The 18,065-nt window shown below is 50.5% G+C and overlaps 2 protein-coding genes across 12 annotated transcripts in view; one reads left to right on the top strand and one right to left on the bottom strand.

Annotated features, from left to right (window-relative positions):
• The window catches only part of CRLF1 (cytokine receptor like factor 1), a 39,709-nt gene that overhangs the window by 18,311 nt on the left and 3,333 nt on the right, over window positions 1–18,065 (top strand). For 5 of the 8 annotated variants that reach the window (XM_063719373.1, XM_054539943.2, XM_063719372.1 and 2 more), the window contains one exon: window positions 4,659–4,701. In XM_063719373.1, coding sequence (XP_063575443.1) covers window positions 4,659–4,701 — 43 coding nt within the window. Of the gene's footprint in view, window positions 1–4,658; window positions 4,702–10,755; window positions 13,422–18,065 lie in introns of those variants that run through there. The other 3 variants (XM_054539946.2, XM_054539945.2, XM_024236974.3) reach the window with 1 other exon arrangement.
• Window positions 13,061–16,813, bottom strand: UBA52 (ubiquitin A-52 residue ribosomal protein fusion product 1). 4 transcript variants are annotated; one of them, XM_009252993.4, is made up of 5 exons: window positions 16,406–16,813; window positions 14,907–15,020; window positions 14,562–14,648; window positions 13,330–13,432; window positions 13,061–13,245 (listed from the first exon to the last, which is right to left on the bottom strand). In XM_009252993.4, exons 2-5 carry the CDS (start codon window positions 15,007–15,009, stop codon window positions 13,152–13,154), a joined length of 387 nt encoding a protein of 128 aa, XP_009251268.1. In that variant the 5' UTR covers window positions 15,010–15,020; window positions 16,406–16,813; the 3' UTR covers window positions 13,061–13,151. The 4 variants fall into 4 exon arrangements, with proteins under 4 accessions (XP_009251268.1, XP_009251269.1, XP_009251270.1 ...); XM_009252994.4 differs by having other exon boundaries at window positions 14,907–15,017; window positions 16,384–16,533; XM_009252995.4 differs by having other exon boundaries at window positions 14,907–15,017; window positions 16,406–16,479.

Genomic DNA, 18,065 nt, shown 5'->3' with positions numbered 1-18,065 from the left:
AGATTCACTGGCTCTTCAGAGAATCACAGGGGTGAAGACAAGATTCAGTGACAGGGACGTTGTCAACAGCCCACCGAGTTGAATTGGGTGTCTTGTGTAATAGCCCTGAGCCTGGGGCATAGCAGGGGCCAGAACGACCTCAGAGTACAGAGGAGGGCTTGGAGCTTCCTGCTGGAGGGATACATGGGCTAGACTGAGCTTTGGAAAGCTTCCTCCTCCAGGGGCCCAGCCGGAGGAGCAGGAAGATGCTGGTAACCTGACTTAGTGAAGAGGGACCAGCTCAGGTATGGGGTGACAGACACCAGCCTTTAAGGGGGAAGGGACTAGGCTGTTAGTGAGTTAGTTGGGAGTTTTTCCTGCCGATGGGTTCGTGGTCTCGCTAACTTTGAAGAATGAAGCTGTGGACCTTCGCGGTGAGTGTTACAGCTCAAAAAGAGTCCACAGACCAGGAGAGTGGGCAGCAGTGCAGTTTATTGAACAAAGCGAAAGGAAAGCTTCCACATGCTGGAAGGGGACCTGGAAGGGTTGCCGTTGCTGGCTCCGGTAGCTAGGGCTCATATCCCTGTGTTACCCCCTCCCCTTTCTTTTTGTCCATTGAGAGTGGTTCTTTTTTCAATCCTCCTCCGGAGTGGTTAATTTTTTTTTTCTTTTTTTTTTAGTGGGACAGAGTCTCGCTCTGTCGCCCAGGCTGGAGTGCAGTGGCGCGACCTCGGCTCACTGCAAGCTCCGCCTCTGGGGTTCACGCCATTCTCCTGCCTCAGCCTCCCCAGTAGCTGGGACCACAGGCGCCCGCCACCACACCCGGCTAATTTTTTGTATTTTTAGTAGAGACGGGTTTTCACCATGTTAGCCAGGATGGTCTCAATCTCCTGACCTCGTGATCCACCCGCCTCGGCCTCCCAAAGTGCTGGGATTACAGGCGTGAGCCACCGCGCCTGGCCTGGAGTGGTTAATTCTGAATCCTTCACTCGATTCGTTAAGAACTCAAAACCCTGAGTCACAGGGGTCTTTTGTGAAAATCCCCAAACCTGCCCAGTAGATCCCGCCAACTCCACCCCTCAGTCCCCTCTCTCAACAGGAGAGCCCAACTGCTGTTGGGGTGTGGGACGATGACCACTCTAATTGCTTCCTGCTGAATAGGGGCGTAGAAGGGATCCTGTAGCTGAGGTTTCCTCGTGAGAGGTGGTTTGGGTGTCAACGTCCGGGTATGGGCCAGCAGGCTGGTTTAGGGGTCCTTGATAATAGGTGCTGGTTGAAGTCATCTGAGGTTCCATCTGCAGTAACATTTCTAGTTTCATTGATTCTATTCGGAAAGAAATTAAAGGATGAAGGAATTGAAAAGACATGGGCCAAAGGTTACTCCTAGAATAATCATAAGGAAGGGACCTAAAAATGGAAGAAGCCAGGGGAGAACACGCTGTGAGAACCCTGAGGTAGCTTCGGTTGTCCCACCATGTAGTCTGCTGGCTCTGTCCTGAAGTCATTTAATTCCGTCTCTCACTATGCCTGATTTATTGACATAAAAACAACATTCCTCCTTCAGAAAAAGGCATGTTCCTCCCCTTTCAGCAGTGAGGAGATCGGAGATCTAGTGCTCACCAGTTCTGGAGAACCACGGCTGCTAATGAGTCTATTTGGTTCTGGATTTGAGTAAGTTGGAGAGAGATTTCATCTAGGCTGTGAGTCCAGCGGTTCCAGTTCCTAGGTGGTAGTAAATCCTAATCCAGCCAATAGAGGAAGTAGTGAGATTGCTCTCGGCTGAAGCTTAGCATGAATGGGCACAGCTACTGCCTCTTCTGAAAAGGAATAAGTCACAGGAGGTACTATGTAGGCTAAAGTACAAGTTCCTGTCCAGTTGGTGGGGAGGCAAATATAGAAGGATCTTCCACACACAAAGAAAACTCCTTATCGGGGTTCTATACACCCCTGTAGCTGAAAATCTCATAATTCAGCTGTGGTCGGTCTAAATTCATTTCTCATTCCCATGATTTGAGGGTTCAGGACAAATGGGCCACTCCTAGCAGTTGGAGCTGAGTAGAATTTGCCAAGGACGTATTATGGGGTTCCTGTAAGGCAAACCGGTGGCTAGCTGCATTAAGAAAAACTCTTGGCTGGGTGCGGCGGCTCACGCCTATAATCCCAGCACTTTGGGAGGCCGAGGCAGGTGGATCACGAGGTCAGGAGATCAAGACCATCCTGGCTAACACGGTGAAACTCCATCTCTACTAAAAATACAAAAAATTAGCTGGGTGTGGTGGCAGGCGCCTGTAGTCCCAGCTACTCGGGAGGCTGCGGCAGGAGAATGGTGCAAACCTGGGAGGCGGAGCTTGCAGTGAGGGAGATCGTGCCACTGCACTCCAGCCTGGGCGACAGAGCGAGACTCCGTCTCAAAAACAAAACAAAACAAAAAAACAAAAAAAGAGAGAAAAACTCGCGCTCCCCAGACAGGAAGCAGGAAGCAATGGGGTTTTTTTTTACCCTTTGCCTGTGAGAGAGGAACAAAGTCCCAGGAGGGGGATATCCTGGGCAAAGGGAAGTCTGCCCCAGCAGTAATTGCTTGTTGTTTTGGCCTCTGGTGGGGGAATTATTTGGCTTGGGTTAGTAAATCTTAAGGGATAGGTGACTGAAATAGGGTTTCCGAGGAGCTCATGTTTATTTCCACAAAACATGGGGGTGCCAGTAGTGGTACTGTAAGAATTAGAATATTTGAACTCTATATCCAAGGCAAGCTATAGTTGCAGCCAGCCACGTGTCCCACACCTTGTGATCCTGGGAACACTTGATGGGAGATACAAAGGAGTGGAGGCGAAGAGAAGGAGGTTATTGTGCCCACAGAACCTACGATTGGGATAGCTGATATAGTGAATTGCTGGAGAATGGCGGCGGCTGCTTTTAAGGCTGCTTGAGCCCTGTCAGGGAAATTGGACCTATCACTAGGATGAAAAAATCCTGGACCCTTAGAAGTGTTAGCTATGTATGAGGCCTCAGAGCTTTCCACCCATATGTTGAGGGGGGCCGGAACTGCTGTATATAAGGGGGAATTAGGGTTCATGCAAACCCAACAGGATGAGTTACTCTGGCTGGGATGTGCTTCAAATAAAAACCTGGAGGACATGTTTATAATTCCCTCAAGGTAGGCCGGGCGCGGTGGCTCACTCCTGTAATCCTAGCACTTTGGGAGGCCGAGGCGGGCAGATCATGAAGTCAGGAGATCGAGACCACGGTGAAACCCCGTCTCTACTAAAAATACAAAAAATTAGCCAGGCGTGGTGGCGGGCGCCTGTAGTCCCAGCTACTCGGGAGGCTGAGGCAGGAGAATGGCGTGAACCCGGAAGGCAGAGCTTGCAGTGAGCCGAGATCGTGCCACTGCACTCCAGCCCGGGCAACAGAGCGAGACTCTGTCTCAAAAAAAAAAAAATAATAATAATAATAATAATAATTTTAGAGGAAGACGTTGAGCGGGAAAAGGTTAAGACTTGGGCAAAGGCAAGGAACGTTAGGATGTTAGAGTACATTCTGTTTTTAAAACAAGAACTGAGGTAGAACTTATGCGCACTGATTAATTTCCTGTGGTTTTTCCTTCTGAAAGAGGATGTGTAAGTCTTCCAATGGCTCACAGGTGTAAGAAGGTTGTCTGGCTGACTCTTAGATTCCTGAGCTAATGATTCTGCGGGTTTTTCAGGCTTCATCCAAGGTTTGATTCAGGTGTGATGGATCCAAGACTCCATTTCAATCACCTTGACTGAAGTTGGAGTGGAGAGGATAACCAAATATGGTCCTTCCCACGATGTATCTAGGGATGGGGAGGTAGAGGGGAGGGACTTGACTAATACTAGATCCCCGGGATGGAACAATGCTTTTCCCTTTTCTCGGTGGCATCCCTCGGGTAATGTCTTTAGGATTTGCTGGTACCTAGCCAAAGAAGTTTTGTCCTTGACCAAGTTGGCAGTTTCTGAATCAAGTAAGAGGTTGTTTGTGAGAAAAGGCCGTCCTTATAGCATTTCATAAGGACTGAGTCCTATCTTGTGGGGAGAATTTAGGATCCTTAATAATGCAATGGGCAAGAGGGTGAGTTTCCATTGGAGGTGAGTTTCTTGTGTTAATTTCCTTGAGTGCCTTTTGAGTGTTTGATTCATCTTCTTGGCTTTCCCTGAGGATTGTGGTCCCTAGGCACAATGAAGGTGATTTTTTTTTTTTTTTTTTTTTTTTTTTGAGTCAGAGTCTCGCTCTGTCACCCAGGCTGGAGTGCAGTCATGCAATCTCGGCTCACTGCATGCTCCACCTCCTGGATTCATGCCATTCTCCTGCCTCAGCCTCCCGAGTAGCTGGGACTACAGGCGCCCACCACTAAGCCCAGCTAAATTTTTTGTATTTTTAGTAGAGACGGGGTTTCACCGTGTTGGCCAGGATGGTCTCAATCTCCTGACCTCGTGATCCACCCGCCTCGGCCTCCCAAAGTGCTGGGATTACAGACGTGAGCCACCGCGCCCGGCCAATGAAGGTGATATTGTATCCCTAGCACCTTGGAAATTCCCTGAGCCACTGTGGCTCTGAAAGCCAGGCCATTATCACTTTGTAAACTACGGGGAAGTCCAAACCTAGGAATTATTTCATGGACCAGGGCTTTGATTACCTCCTGTGCCTTTTCTGTCTTACAGGGGAAGGCTTCAACCCAATTTGTGAAGGTATCAACACAGACTAGTAAGTATTGAAGTCCCTGTGACTTAGGCATATGAGTGAAATCTAACTGCCCGTCCTCTCCAGGGTAGTGCCCTGTCCTTTGTTCTCCATGAGGAGCTTGGTGATGGACCAAGGGGTTATTCCTTTGGCACACTTCGCAGGCCTTGACTGTCTGCCGGATAGTTTTAAGGAGGTCTTGTCCGGTGAACAGAGATTTGACCATTTGATGGGTATTCTCAATACCCCTATGGAATGTTTGGTGAAGGGTTTTAAGTATTTTCCATTGATTAGCTGCGGGTATGGGCACCTTTCTCTCCTCAGTAGCTAGCCATCCTGAGGGGAGAAAACTATGTCCCCGTGAAAGTCCCCATTCCGTTTCTGCAGGGGAATACTGGGGCCTGGTCTCCTGAAGGGGGTTATCCCATACCAAGGGTCCCTCCATAGGTGTTTCTAATGGGAGGTCCCATCTTACGGCAAATTTGGCCTCAGTGTCTGCGCAGCGACTTCCTTTTGCCTCCTTTCCTTCACCTTTCTGACAGCCTTGGCAGTGCAAGGCCACTACTACTTCCTTGGGTTTCTGTACTGCCTGTAATAATTTCATAATTTCTTCATAGTATTTAACGGGTGTTCCTCCAGAGGTTAGGAACTCCCTTTCTTTCCATATGGCAGCATAGGCATGTAGAACTAGATAAGCAAATTTGCTCTCTGTATATACATTTATACTTTTTCCGTTTCCCAGCTCTAAAGTTCGGGTAAGCGCCACTAGTTCTGCTAACTGGGTGCTGGTCCCTGGGGGAAGGGGCCCACTTTCAACTACTGCTTTATCACTAACCTATGGCATATCCTGCCCTTTGTAATCCCTTTTCTACAAACAAACTTCCATCAGTATATAGGTTGAGGTCAGGGTTGGTTAAGGGGACTTCTAAAAGATCCTCCTGGGCAGCATAAGTTTGGGCTATGACCTGTTGACAGCCATGTTCTATTGGTCCTTCATTTTCTGGGAGAAAGTTAGCCAGGTTAAGAGCTGCACAAGTGCGCATCTGAAGCACTGGTCCCTCAAGTAATAAGGCCTGGTACCTAAGTAGGCGATTGTCTGACAGCCACAAACCTCCTTTAGCAGTTAGTATGCCGTTGACATCGTGAGTAGTCCATACAGTGAGGTCTCTCCCTTGTATTATTTTGACGGCCTCTGATACTAAAATGGCCACTGCAGCTATCACCCGTAGACAGTGAGGCCAACCCTTTGCTACCACATCAATTTCTTTACTCAAATATGCTACTTGCTGTATGGTAGTCCCTCAAGTCTGGGTAAGGACTCCAAGAACTATTCCCATTCTTTCTGTGACATACAAAGAGAAATTTTGTCCTGTAGGTAGACCCTAAACTGGGGCTTGTGTTAGGGCCTGTTTTAGGGTTCTGAAGGCTGCCTCTGCCTCTAGTCCTCATTCTATCAAATGGGTATTACCTTTTTGGGTCTCCTTAATTAGAGTGTAAAGTGGCATGGCCATTTCGCCGTATCTGGGGATCCACAGTTGGCAAAAGCCGGTTATTCCAAGAAAGCCTCGCAACTGTTTTAATGTCTTAGGGTGAGGATAAGCCAGTATAGACTGGATACGTTCTTTGCTGAGAGCCCTGGTTCCTTTAGCCAAAACCAGCCCTAGGTATTTGACCTGCTATAAACAAAGCTGGGCCTTTGATTTAGATACTTTGTAACCTTGATCAGCTAGAAAGTTTAAAAGGTCTTGGGCTCAAATGTAATCCCAGCACTTTGGGAGGCCGAGGCAGGTGGATCACGAGGTCAGGAGATCGAGACCATGCTGGCTAACACGGTGAAACGCTGTCTCTACTAAAAGTACAAAAAATTAGCCGGGCGTGGTGGCAGGCACCTGTAGTCCCAGCTACTCAGGAGGCTGAGGCAGGAGAATGGCATGAACCCAGGAGGTGGAGCTTGCAGTGAGCCGAGATCGCACCACTGCACTCCAGCCTGGGCAACAGTGCAAGACAACGTCTCAAAAAAAAAAAAAAAAAAAAAAAGTCTTGGGTAGCCTGATGGCACAGGGTCTCTGAACAGGAGAAGTAAGTCATCCATATATTGAAGAATTAGGGTACCTGGGTGCGAGAAGTGACTCAAATCTTGGCCCAATGCTTGGCCAAACAGGTGAGGGCTATATCTAAACCCTTGGGGCAAGACTGTCCAGGTGAGCTGAGATGTTTGATCTGAGGGATCCTCAAAGGCAAATAGGAATTGAGAGTCAGGGTGTAGAGAGATACAGAAAAAGGCATCTTTAAGATTCAGGACTGTAAACCACTCTGCTGCTTCTGGTATTTGAGAGAGTAATCTATAAGGGTTGGGTACAGCTGGGTATGAAGGAATTATGGCCTCATTTATGAGCCTGAGGTCCTGCACCAACCTCCATTGACCATTTTGTTTTTGTACCCCTAGAATTGGGGTGTTACAGGGGCTGCTACAACTTCTTACTAGACCTTCGGCTTTTAAATTTTTAACAATACCTTGTAATCCCTTTTGAGCTTCAGGTCTTAGGGGGTATTGTCTTTGGTAAGGGAAAGAGGTGGGGTCTTTTAGTTTGATTTGGACTGGACAGGCGTTCTTTGCCCCTCCAAATTGTCCTTCTAATGTCCAAACCTCAGGGTTGATTCCTTCCTCAAGGAGGGGACAACAGATAGGTGTTTTCTTCCCTGTATTCATACGGATGATAGCTCCTGATTTAGCTAATATGTCCCTCCCCAGTAAGGGCGTGGGATTCTCTCGGGCATGATGAGAAAGGCATCTGAGAAAATTAAGGTTTCCCAGTTACAGCTAAGGGGGTGGGAGAAATACCTGGTTACAGGTTGTCCCAGGATCCCTTGGATGGTAACAGACCTTGAGGACAGCCATCCAGGGCAGGACAGTAGAACTGAGAAGGCTGCGCCAGTGTCCAGGAGAAAGTCGATTTCCTGGCCCTCAATGGCCAGACTTACCCGGGGCTCTGTGAGGGTGATAACACGAGCTGGTGCTTGCCCCAGGCACCCTCCGTCCTGTTGCTGGATCATCTGGTTGGGGACTTCTGGCCCAGAGAACCTTCGTCCTCTGGGACAGTGTGTCTTCCAGTGATCACCTTGGCATAGTGGACATGGGTGAGAGGGCGGCTTACTTCTCTTTGGACAATCTTGTTTAAAGTGTCCTTGTAAACTGCACTGATAACAAGCCCTGCTGGGTGATTGGCCTGCTCCATTTTTTCTCCTCTCTGAACCACCAAGGTTTGTTTGTCTGAGGGCGTGACTAAAGCTGCGGCCTTTCTCTTATCCTGCTTTTCCTTTTCGGCCTGTTCCTCTTGGTCCCTATTATAGAACACCGAGGTTGCCAGGTTTAATGATGCCTCCAAATTTTGCTCAGGGCCCAAGGCTAACTTTTGGAGCTTTTTCCTCATGTCTGCAGCTGACTGAGTAATAAATTTGTCCTTTAAAATTAACTGGGCTTCGAGGGAATCTGGTGACAGGGGAGTATACTTTCTCAAAGCCTCCCTCAGTCTTTTGAGGAGGGCAGTAGGGTTTTCTTCCTTCCCTTGGGTTATAGTAGACATCATTGAATAGTTCATGGGTTTTTTCCTAGTTCTCCTTAACCCTTCTAGGATACAGGTCAGTAAATGTTTGTGACTCCAGTCCCCATGATCCGAGTCAGGGTCTCAGTGGGGATCCATACTGGGGACTGCTTGCTGGCCGGTAGGAAACTGCTCTTTTGTGATGTCATTCTATCACTTACTTAACTGAGGTACCAAGTATCCCCAAACTCTCAGGCTGCTGTTAAAGCAGCATTCTTCTCATTAGAGGTTAGGTCTGATCAAGCAATAACATGACATCTCTCCAGGAAAGGTCAAAAGATTGTCCCAGACCCTGTAGGACATCTATGTTATCTATTGGGGTCATCTGAGAACTTTCGTAAGTCTGCCTTAATTTGCTTTAGATCAGAGAGGGAAAAGGGAACATGTACTCGGGTTGGGCCAAATTCCCCTCCTACAGCCTGAAGAGGACATAGCCAGGGGCCAATGGGGTCTCTTGGCTCTTTGAAGGCTCTTTATTTGTTCCCTCTTGGGCTGTAGAGGCCAGAGAGGGTTCAGCATTAGTAGGAGGAGCCGTGGGGAGGCCTCGGTATGGGGGTAGACTTTGAGGACTCCCTGTGGGGTGCAGGTTACATGTCTTACACAATCGTGGGTTATCCCTTAATGAGAAAAAGGTCTGAACATATGGTACCTCACTCCACTTGCCTTCTTGTTTACAAAACAGATCTAGTTGCAGGATGGTATTATAGTTTATACTTCCCTCAGGTGGCCATCGTTCTCCTCCTGGAGGAGGATATTGTGGCCAGGCAATGCTGCAGAAAAATATGAGCCTCTTCTTCAATGTCTGGGGATCAAATTGGTCCCAGTTATTCAGAATACACTTCAGGGGCGACTTTGCTTTGGAGGGAACATCTCCCATCTGAAAGGAAAGCATAGGGATGCCCGCACCCCTAGTCATTCCCAGTGGACACTGGTTCTAGCGTGTCCCCTACTGTTTTAGTGTCCTTTTTTCAGGGTGCACAATCACCCATGGAACCCTGCTTATCGGATTTAATTGTGCTTACCAACGTAGCAGTTTCAACCACACTCTTTTCCCTCCCTTCTTAGCCACAAAGAAGGAGGCCAGGCTGCTGGGTTTAGCGGCCTCTTACCAGTGCACCCGAAACAGTTTTTGTTTCAGTGAGTGGGTTCTAAGTTTGGGGTATATTCTTAGGTGGTTAACAAGGCTCCAGTTAGCATATTTCTGAGCTTGAAACTTCCCCAATAAGGTGAACTCCTTAAAGATTGTACATAGACATAGCAATTTCAAGGCAGGGGGCAACGGGACATTGGGCCAAGACTGAAATAGTGTCTCATGCACTAAGGCCTTTTGTCCCCGCTTTCCATCATAAGAATATTACTTTTGATCTCCCAGTGGGTGGTCTATTATTTTACTTAACTCCCACAAATGTGAGTGTTACCCTGAGTGGAAGAGCTCCGTAGTTCGGATTGCTGATCCTAAACAAGAGATGGTAGGTGAAATGCTTCCCAGTGAGGTGGGGACGACAGAAAGAAATGGCCTAAGCCTTCCAGTAACCATTGGCACACACTATATTGTCCTGGGTGTTGCCTTGGGTGTCGAATATGGGGAATAGGTCCTGTATATTTGCATTGTTGCCCATCTACATTAGAATAAACCATGGGGGCCGGGCGCAGTGGCTCATGCCTGTAATCCCAGCACTTTGGGAGGTCGAGGCGGGCAGATCACGAGGTCAGGTCAAGACCAGTCTGACCAACATGTGATACCCCCGTCTCTACTAAAAATACAAAAATTAACTGGGCGTGGTGGCACGTGGTGCCTGTAATCCCAGCTACTCAGGAGGCTGAGGCAGGAGAATTGCTTGAATCCGGGAGGTTGAGGTTGCAGTGAGCCAAGATCGCGCCACTGCACTCCAGCCTGGGCATCAGAGCGAGACTCCATCTCAAAAAAAATAAAAAACAAAATAATAAGCCATGTGACATCAGGAACATGGATCTGAGGGTTGCCATCCTAATTGTTTTAGATTCCTAATCCAGAGGGTTTTCATCCCGGGGATAGAGAGAATCCTGGAGACAGGGTCTCAAGAAAGTCTTCCTTAAAGACGTTTGGACCCAGGAGGCATGCCTCTCAAAGGGTGGGTGAAGTGCGTTTGGGCGGCCGTTCAACGAAGGTTTCACACAGCGCTGTCATCTCGACCGGGCGTTACCAGGAGCTCAGGGCTACTGTTTTCCACCCTTGGCCAGCCCTTGGTTCAACCCAGAAAATGCAGAGAAAGTAGGAACTGGTTTCTAGGCAAAACAACGCTCTCCACTCCGAAGTCAGGGGTTGTTAGAGAGCCCTTTCTCAGAAACCCTTACACCTACCTGTCTTTAGTCAGGCGGCCGCGCTTGTCGCTTTTAAATGGCCGACAGGTGCCAGGTGTTTGCCCTCAATTCTAAAGAAAAATAGAGCAGAGTAGCAAGCAAAAGAGGTCCGATGTTACTGCTTTGGAAATCCCAGGTGAACCCCCATGATGAGTCAAGTTTCTTCTGCCAATGGGTTCCTGGTCTCGCTAACTTCGAAGAATGAAGCTGCGGACCTTTGCAGTGCGTGTTAACAGTTCAAAAAGAGTCCACTACCAGGAGAGTGAGCAGCAGCTGTTTATTGAACGAAGCAAAAGGAAAGCTTCCACATGCTGGAAGGGGACCCAGAAGGGTTGCCGTTGCTGGCTCGGGTGGCTAGGGCTCATATCCCTGTTACCCCCTCCCCCTTCTTTTTGTCCATCAAGAGTGGTTCTTCCTTCAGTTCCCTCTTGGAGTGGTTAATTTTGAATCCTTCACCCGATTGGTTAAGAACCCAAAACCCTGAGTCATGGGGGTCTTTTATGAAAGTCCCCAAACCGGCCCAGAAGTCCCGCCAACTCCACCCCTCATTAGGATGCATCATTGGCCTCGCGCCGGCTTCACCGACACTGCACCCTAATCAAAACGGGCCAGCAAGGTGCCTCACCCCTGTAATCCCAGCACTTTGAGAGGCTGCGGCAGAACTGCTTGGACCCGGTGCAAAACCATCCTAGGCAACATAGCGAGACCATGTCTGTAAAAAAAAAAAAAAAGTAGCAAGGCCGGGCGCTGTGGCTCACGCTTGTAATCCTAGCACTTTGGAAGGCCAAGGCAGGTGGATCACAAGAGGTCAGGAGTTCAAGACCAGCCTGGCCAACACGGCAAAACCCCGTCTCTACTAAAAATAGAAAAATTAGCCAGACATGGTGGCGCACACTGGTAATTCCAGCTACTCAAGAGGCTGAGAAAGGCGAATCGCTTGAACCCGAGAGGCGGAAGCTGCAGTGAGCCGAGATTGCGCCACTGCACTCCAGCCTGCACAATGGGCGTGAGATTCCATCTAAAAAAAAAAAAAAGTGATAAAAAACCAAAACTAAACAGGAGGCTTTTAAGTTCAGGAGTTTGAAGCCAGCCTGGACAACACAGCAAGACCCCATCTCTACAAAATATTAACTGAGTGTAGTGGCACAAGCACGTAGTCCCAGCTACTCAGGAGGCTGAGGCAAGATCCTGGGAGATCAAGGCTGCAGCAAGCTATGATCGTACCACTGCACCCCAACCTGGGTGACAGTGAGACGTCTCAAAATTTTAAATCAGTAAATAAGACAACAGGAATTGGTCTGTGCTTACCCCAACACATCTAGAAAACTCTTGACCTTGTGATTTACCCGCCTCAGCCTACTGATATTACAAGCTTTAAAAACACCAAAGCAATTATCTGAGCGTGGTGGTGGGTGCACACCTGTAGTCCTGGCTACTTGGGAGGCAAAGGAGAGAGGATCACCCGAGCCTGAGTTCCAGGGTACAGGGAGTCATGACCACACCACTGCACTCCAGCCTGGGTGACCTTAAGGGGAAAACACCAAGGGTTGCCTTTCTTAAGAGTGATTATCATAGGAAATGGTAGAGCTCAGGGGCAGAGCACTGACTGCAGACCATGAGTGATGTCACGGCCTCAGGTTCAAAACTGAGTGAGTGGGCCAGGCACGCTGGCTCACGCCTGTAATCCCAGCATTCTGGGAGGCCAAGGCAGGTGGATCACAAGGTCAGGAGATCGAGACAAACCTGGCTAACCCAGTCTCTACTAAAAATACAAAAAATTAGCCAGGAGTTGTGGCGGGCACCTGTATCCCAGCTACTCTACTCGGGAGGCTGAGGCAGAAGGGTGTGAACCTGGGAGGCAGAGGTTGTAGTGAGCCGAGATTGCGCCACTGCACTCCAGCCGGGGTGACAGAGTGAGACTCCCGTCTCAAAAACAAAAAACAAAAAAACTGAGAACTGGGTCAGGCATGGCAGTTCTTGCTTGTAATCCCAACACTTTGAGGGGCTGAGGTGGGAGAATGGCTTGAGCCCAGGAGTTCAAGACCAGCATGGACAACATAGTGAGACTCCATTTGTATAAAATTAAAAAATTTGAGAACCAGTGTTCTACACCATTGGGTGTACCTCATTTTCTACCCATCTCCACACACCTAGACACTTCAGGGCCAAGGCCTGAGGGACACCTCAAAGTGCCTGACGGGATCCCAGCAATGACAAAACTGATTCTCAGTCCCACCAATTACACGACTGAGGTTTTTACTCCAATTTTACAGATGACAAATCCAGGGTCAAGGACATAGGGCAGGGACCAATGCCGGTGTGACAGAATCTAGGACAGAGGACCCCAGAGGTGGCACAGAATGGAGTGCTGAGTAGAGTCCCTAAGGGAGATGCCCACTCTTCAGCCACCTCCCTGGACAGACCAGCCATGAGGACACCAGTTGCTGCTCCAGTCAACGAAAGGGACACTTTATTGAGGCTCCAGGGCCATGGGGCCTGGGCAGGAGGCTGCCCTTCAAAGAAAGAACAACCTTATTTGACCTTCTTCTTGGGACGCAGGTTGTTGGTGTGGCCACACTTCTTCTTGCGGCAGTTGACAGCACGAGGGTGAAGGCGAGCGTAGCACCTGCACAGAGACAGGAGGGGCGGGTGAGGGCATACCCTGACTCCGGCAGCCCCCACAGTCCCCCAAGCATCGGAGCACACATACTTGCGGCAGATCATCTTGTCGCAGTTGTATTTCTGGGCAAGCTGGCGGAGGGAAGGCTCAATAATGCCACCTCGCAGGCGCAACACCAGGTGCAGGGTGGACTCTGCAGGAGACAGCCAGAGGGACAGCGACTGAGCCCAGCCCTGGCTCCTCAGTCACAGGGGCAGGGCCCTCTGGGGCCTATAGTCTGCTGCTTTCTCAAGTGTGATGGGGACACCAAGTCGGGATCCCCCGAGTGTTCTACGTGTGGAAGATACAGTCCCAGCCAGGCCTGCCCCAGGAAATCTCCATCTCAGCACTGACCACGAGCCCTGAGGGGAGTCTGAGACTGACATATGCCAACTGAGGCTTCCATCTGGGTTTCTAACATGGAAGCCGACTTCTAAGTGGTTCAGGCAAGGTCAGATACTGAAGTCTAGGCTGGGCACCATGGCTCACACCTGTAATCCCAGCACTTTAAAGAGACCAGCCTGGCCAACATAGTGAAACCCTGTCTCTACTAAAAATACAAAAATAATTAGCCGGGCATAGTGGCGGGCACCTGTAATCCCAGCTACTCGGGAGGCTGAGGCAGGGGAATCGCTTGAACCTGGGAGACGGAGGTCACAGTGAGCAGAGATCGCACCACTGCACTCCAGCCTGGGTGACAGAGTGAGACTATGTCTCACAAAAAAGGACACTGAATTCTTGTCACTCCAACAAGTGACACTAATTTCCTTATTGCAATGATAAAAAAAAATTCACATTATGACTTTTTTTTTGCCTCTCGAGTTCAAGCAATTCTCCTGCCTCAGCCTCCTGAGTAGCTGGTACTAAAGGCAGGCACCACCATGCCTAGCTAATATTTGTATTTTTAGTAGAGATGGGATTTCACCATGTTGGCCACAATGATCTCAATCTCTTGACCTTGTGATCCGCCCGCCTCCGCCTCCTAAAGTGCTGGGATTACAGGCCTGAACCACTGCACCCAGCTGATTTTTATATTTTTAATAGAAACGGGATTTCACCACATTGGCCAGGCTGGTCTTGCACTCCTGACCTCAGGTGATCCACCCGCCTTAGCCTCCCAAAGCGCCAGGATTACAGGCGTGGGCCACTGTGCCCAGTCCCATTATTTTAAACAAAACACAAGTCATTTGAACTGCTCCCCAATCCCTGACTGAGGCCATCAATGCTCCTTTCCTAGGACCTGGGAATCCTGGGTCCCTGCCCAGCAACCCCAACCCTAGTACCTTTCTGGATGTTGTAGTCAGAGAGAGTGCGGCCATCCTCCAGCTGTTTGCCAGCAAATATCAGACGCTGCTGGTCAGGCGGGATACCTGAGGGGGAGGGAGGCTCAGTTAGAGGCTCTTCGGAGCATATTACTAGCAGTGTCCCCAGCAGGGGAGCTCCAGCACTACCCCCAGTCTCTCAAAAGGCGAACTGAGGTAGAAGATAACAAACGTTCTTCAGATCACATGGAGAAACAAGGGCAAAACAGGTCTAAAGCCAGCACAACCCACACAGGACTGAGACTCCCCTGGGCAGAGAGGGACTCCCAGTTCATAGCCAGAGCCCCCACACCCAGCCCTACTCACCCTCCTTGTCTTGAATTTTGGCTTTGACATTCTCAATGGTGTCACTGGGCTCGACCTCAAGGGTGATGGTTTTGCCCGTGAGGGTCTTCACAAAGATCTGCATGTTTGCGTCTGCTGGAAGAAGGGAGGCAGCATAGACTGGTGAGCAATGCATGCCTGAGTGGCACAAGCTCAGGTGCCTACACCCCAGTTGCTATCCCTTTGCCTGCACCGAGCCCAACTGGTCCTGCCCCAGTACCTGTCTTCCTTCCACTCCTCCAAGCCTGGCCCTGCTACGCTTCTCACACACCCTGGCCTGTAGTCTAAACATGTCCTGGAACTAAAGACCACATGTCCTCCACCCTCCTGACTGCACGGGTGCTCTTCAGGAACACAGACTGTGGTTATTCTCCTTAGGCTTAGCAGCGGAAGGACTCATCAGTATCTCCTGATGGAATAAGTACCCTTTGGCATCATCTTGCCAGATCCATCTTCCCTGAGTGCGGTCCCACCCTCTCCCACCGCAGCCAGGTCCTGATCTGCACAGGCTGCTCCTGCTGCCAGCCTGGATGGGAAGCCATCCCTTACAACACACATGCCTTCCTGTCGCAGCCTCTCTCCTCTCTAACTCCAAGCTGGAGCACCCAACACTCCTAGCTTCCTTCTCAATTACACCAAAACTCTCCAGACCCCACACCACGAACATCACTTAGTATCTGCCAACCACTTGCCAAGCATTGTTCACATATAAAAGTTGACTTAAAAAGACAAAAGAATCGACCGGGCACAGGGGCTCATGCCTGTAATCCCAGCACTTTGGAAGGCCGAGGCCGACGGATCATTTGAGGTCAAGAGTTCAAGATAAGCCTGGCTAACATGGTGAAACCCTGTCTCTACTAAAAATACAAAAACCAACTGGGCGTGGTGGCGGGCGCCTATAATCCCAGCTACTCGGGAGGCTGAGGCAGGAGAATCGCTCGAGCCCGGGAGGTGGAGATTGCAGTGAGCCGAGACCGCACCGCTGAACTCCAGCTCAGGCGACAGAGCGAGACTCCATCTGAAAAAAATACAAATAGTCTAAAGAAAAGTCTAAAAAGCAGACACTACCACCAGGCCCTCCTTACAGACGTAGTAATGCAGCCAGGTATGAAGACTCAGCTCGAGAAATTTAGTATTTCCAAAGCGACTGACGCAGTGACTGGCAGAGTTAACGCTACACGCTCAATACCCCTCTCTCATTAACTCGGATCTGCCCCGAGGACCTCTTCCCGCCCGAGGCCTCGTGGGGTCACGCTGGCAGGCAGAGCAGGCAGGCTCCTCTCTAAAACGGCGCTCGCCTCCTGGGCCCCGGTCTGGGCTCGGAGCCGCGGCCTCGCGAGGCCTGCCCAGCCACCCTGCCGAGACTGGCCCGCATGAGCCGGCTCAGGGCCGCCTCTTCTGCCGCCCAGGCCCCTGCAGCCTCCCGCAGCCCCCCACCCGCCCTCGGCCCGGCGCGAACCCGCACGACCGCTGCCACCAACCAGCTCGACCGCCTAGCTGAAGAAAAAGAGGACGGCGGAACCGGAAACCACCTAATCGCCGCCGAAAGCGCTTGCGCACGGAGCACGCCGGGCGCCTGCGTCACAATTCGCCCCGCGCCTTGGGCCCCGCCCTGCCGCCATCTTGGATGCTGGCAAATGAAGCCGCAGCGCACGTGGGTGAGCGGCGCCCACCCGCTTCCGGGTGTGGGCTCCGCCCGCCGAGTCACTTGAGACGATTGCACCTCTCCCGGTGTTTGCGTCGGCTGCCTCTGGGCCACTGACAACCGCTGGCGGCTGGCGGGCCCTCAGTGAATAGTTGAACGGAGGAAAGGAGAATGTTTTCTAATAAAGGAAAGGCATTAAGCAGAGGACTGCGGGTCCAGGACGCAGGAGTCCGGGCTGGGAAAGCACCTAACACCTGGAATCGGTTATTATAAAGCTCTCGGCCGCTGTGCCTGAATGGATTTCAGGACAGCAGCAGGAAGAGCAGACGGGACTACCGCATTCTCCCGGAAAGGTGGTGGTGCCTGACAAAAGGTGCCAAGCAGGACTCAGGGTCTTTTTTTTTTTTTTGAGACGGAGTTTCGCTCTTGTTGCCCATGCTGTAGTGCAATAGCGCGATCTCGGCTCACCGCAGCCTCCGCTTCCTGGGTTCAAGCAATTCTCCTGCCTCAGCCTCCCGAGTAGCTGCGATTACAAGTGTGCGCCACCATGCCCGGCTAATTTTGTATTTTTAGTAGAGACGGGGTTTCTCCATGTTGGTCAGGCTGGTCTCAAACTCGCAACCTCAGGTGATCCGCCTGCCTTGGCCTCCCAAAGTGCTGGGATTACAGACGTGAGCCATTGCGCCCGGCAGGGACTCTTTTCAGTGTAGGATCCAGATTTGTGGGTGGTTAAAAAGTGCCAGGGCGGGCTGGGCCCGGTGACTCACGCCTGCACTTTGGGAGGCCGAGGTGGGCGGATCACCTGAGGTCGGAAGTTCGAGACGACCCTGACCAACATGGAAAAACCGCATCTCTACTAAAAATACAAAATTAGCTGGGCGTGGTGGCGCATGCCTGTAATCCCAGCTACTCAGGAGGCTTGAGGCAGGAGAATCGCTTGAACCCGGGAGGCACAGGTTGCAATTAGCCGAGAGAGTGCCGTTGCACTACAGCCTGGGCAACAAGAACAAAACTCCGTCTCAAAAAATGAAAAAAAAAATTACAAAAATTTTCCAGGTGTGGTGGCGGGTGCCTGTAATCCCAGCTACTCGGGAGGCTGAGGCAGGAGAATCGCTTGAATCCAGGAGGTGGAGGTTGCAGTGAGCCGAGTTCACGCCACCGCACCCAGCCTGGGCGACAGAGTGAGACTCCATCTCAAAAAAAAAAAAAAAAAAAAAGTGCCAGGGCCGGTGCAGTGGTTCACACTTGTAACCCCAGCACTTTGGGAGGTCAAAGAAGGAGGATTACTTGAGGTCAGGAATTCAAGACCAGCCTGGAAAACATAGTGAGACCCTGTCTCTACAAAAAAAAAGGTTTTTTTTTTAACTATCCGGGTGTGGTGCTGTGCACCTGTAATCCCAGCTACTTCAGAGGCGAGAGGATTGCCTGAGCCCAGGGGTTTGAGATTGCAGTGACCCAGGATTCGGCCACTGCACTCCAGCCTGTGCAACAAAGAG

This window comes from Pongo abelii, chromosome 20 (genome assembly GCF_028885655.2).
Source record: "Pongo abelii isolate AG06213 chromosome 20, NHGRI_mPonAbe1-v2.0_pri, whole genome shotgun sequence".
Lineage (NCBI taxonomy): Eukaryota > Metazoa > Chordata > Mammalia > Primates > Hominidae > Pongo > Pongo abelii.
Note: the sequence above shows the minus strand (reverse complement) of the source record. Positions and strands in the feature narration are given on the sequence as shown.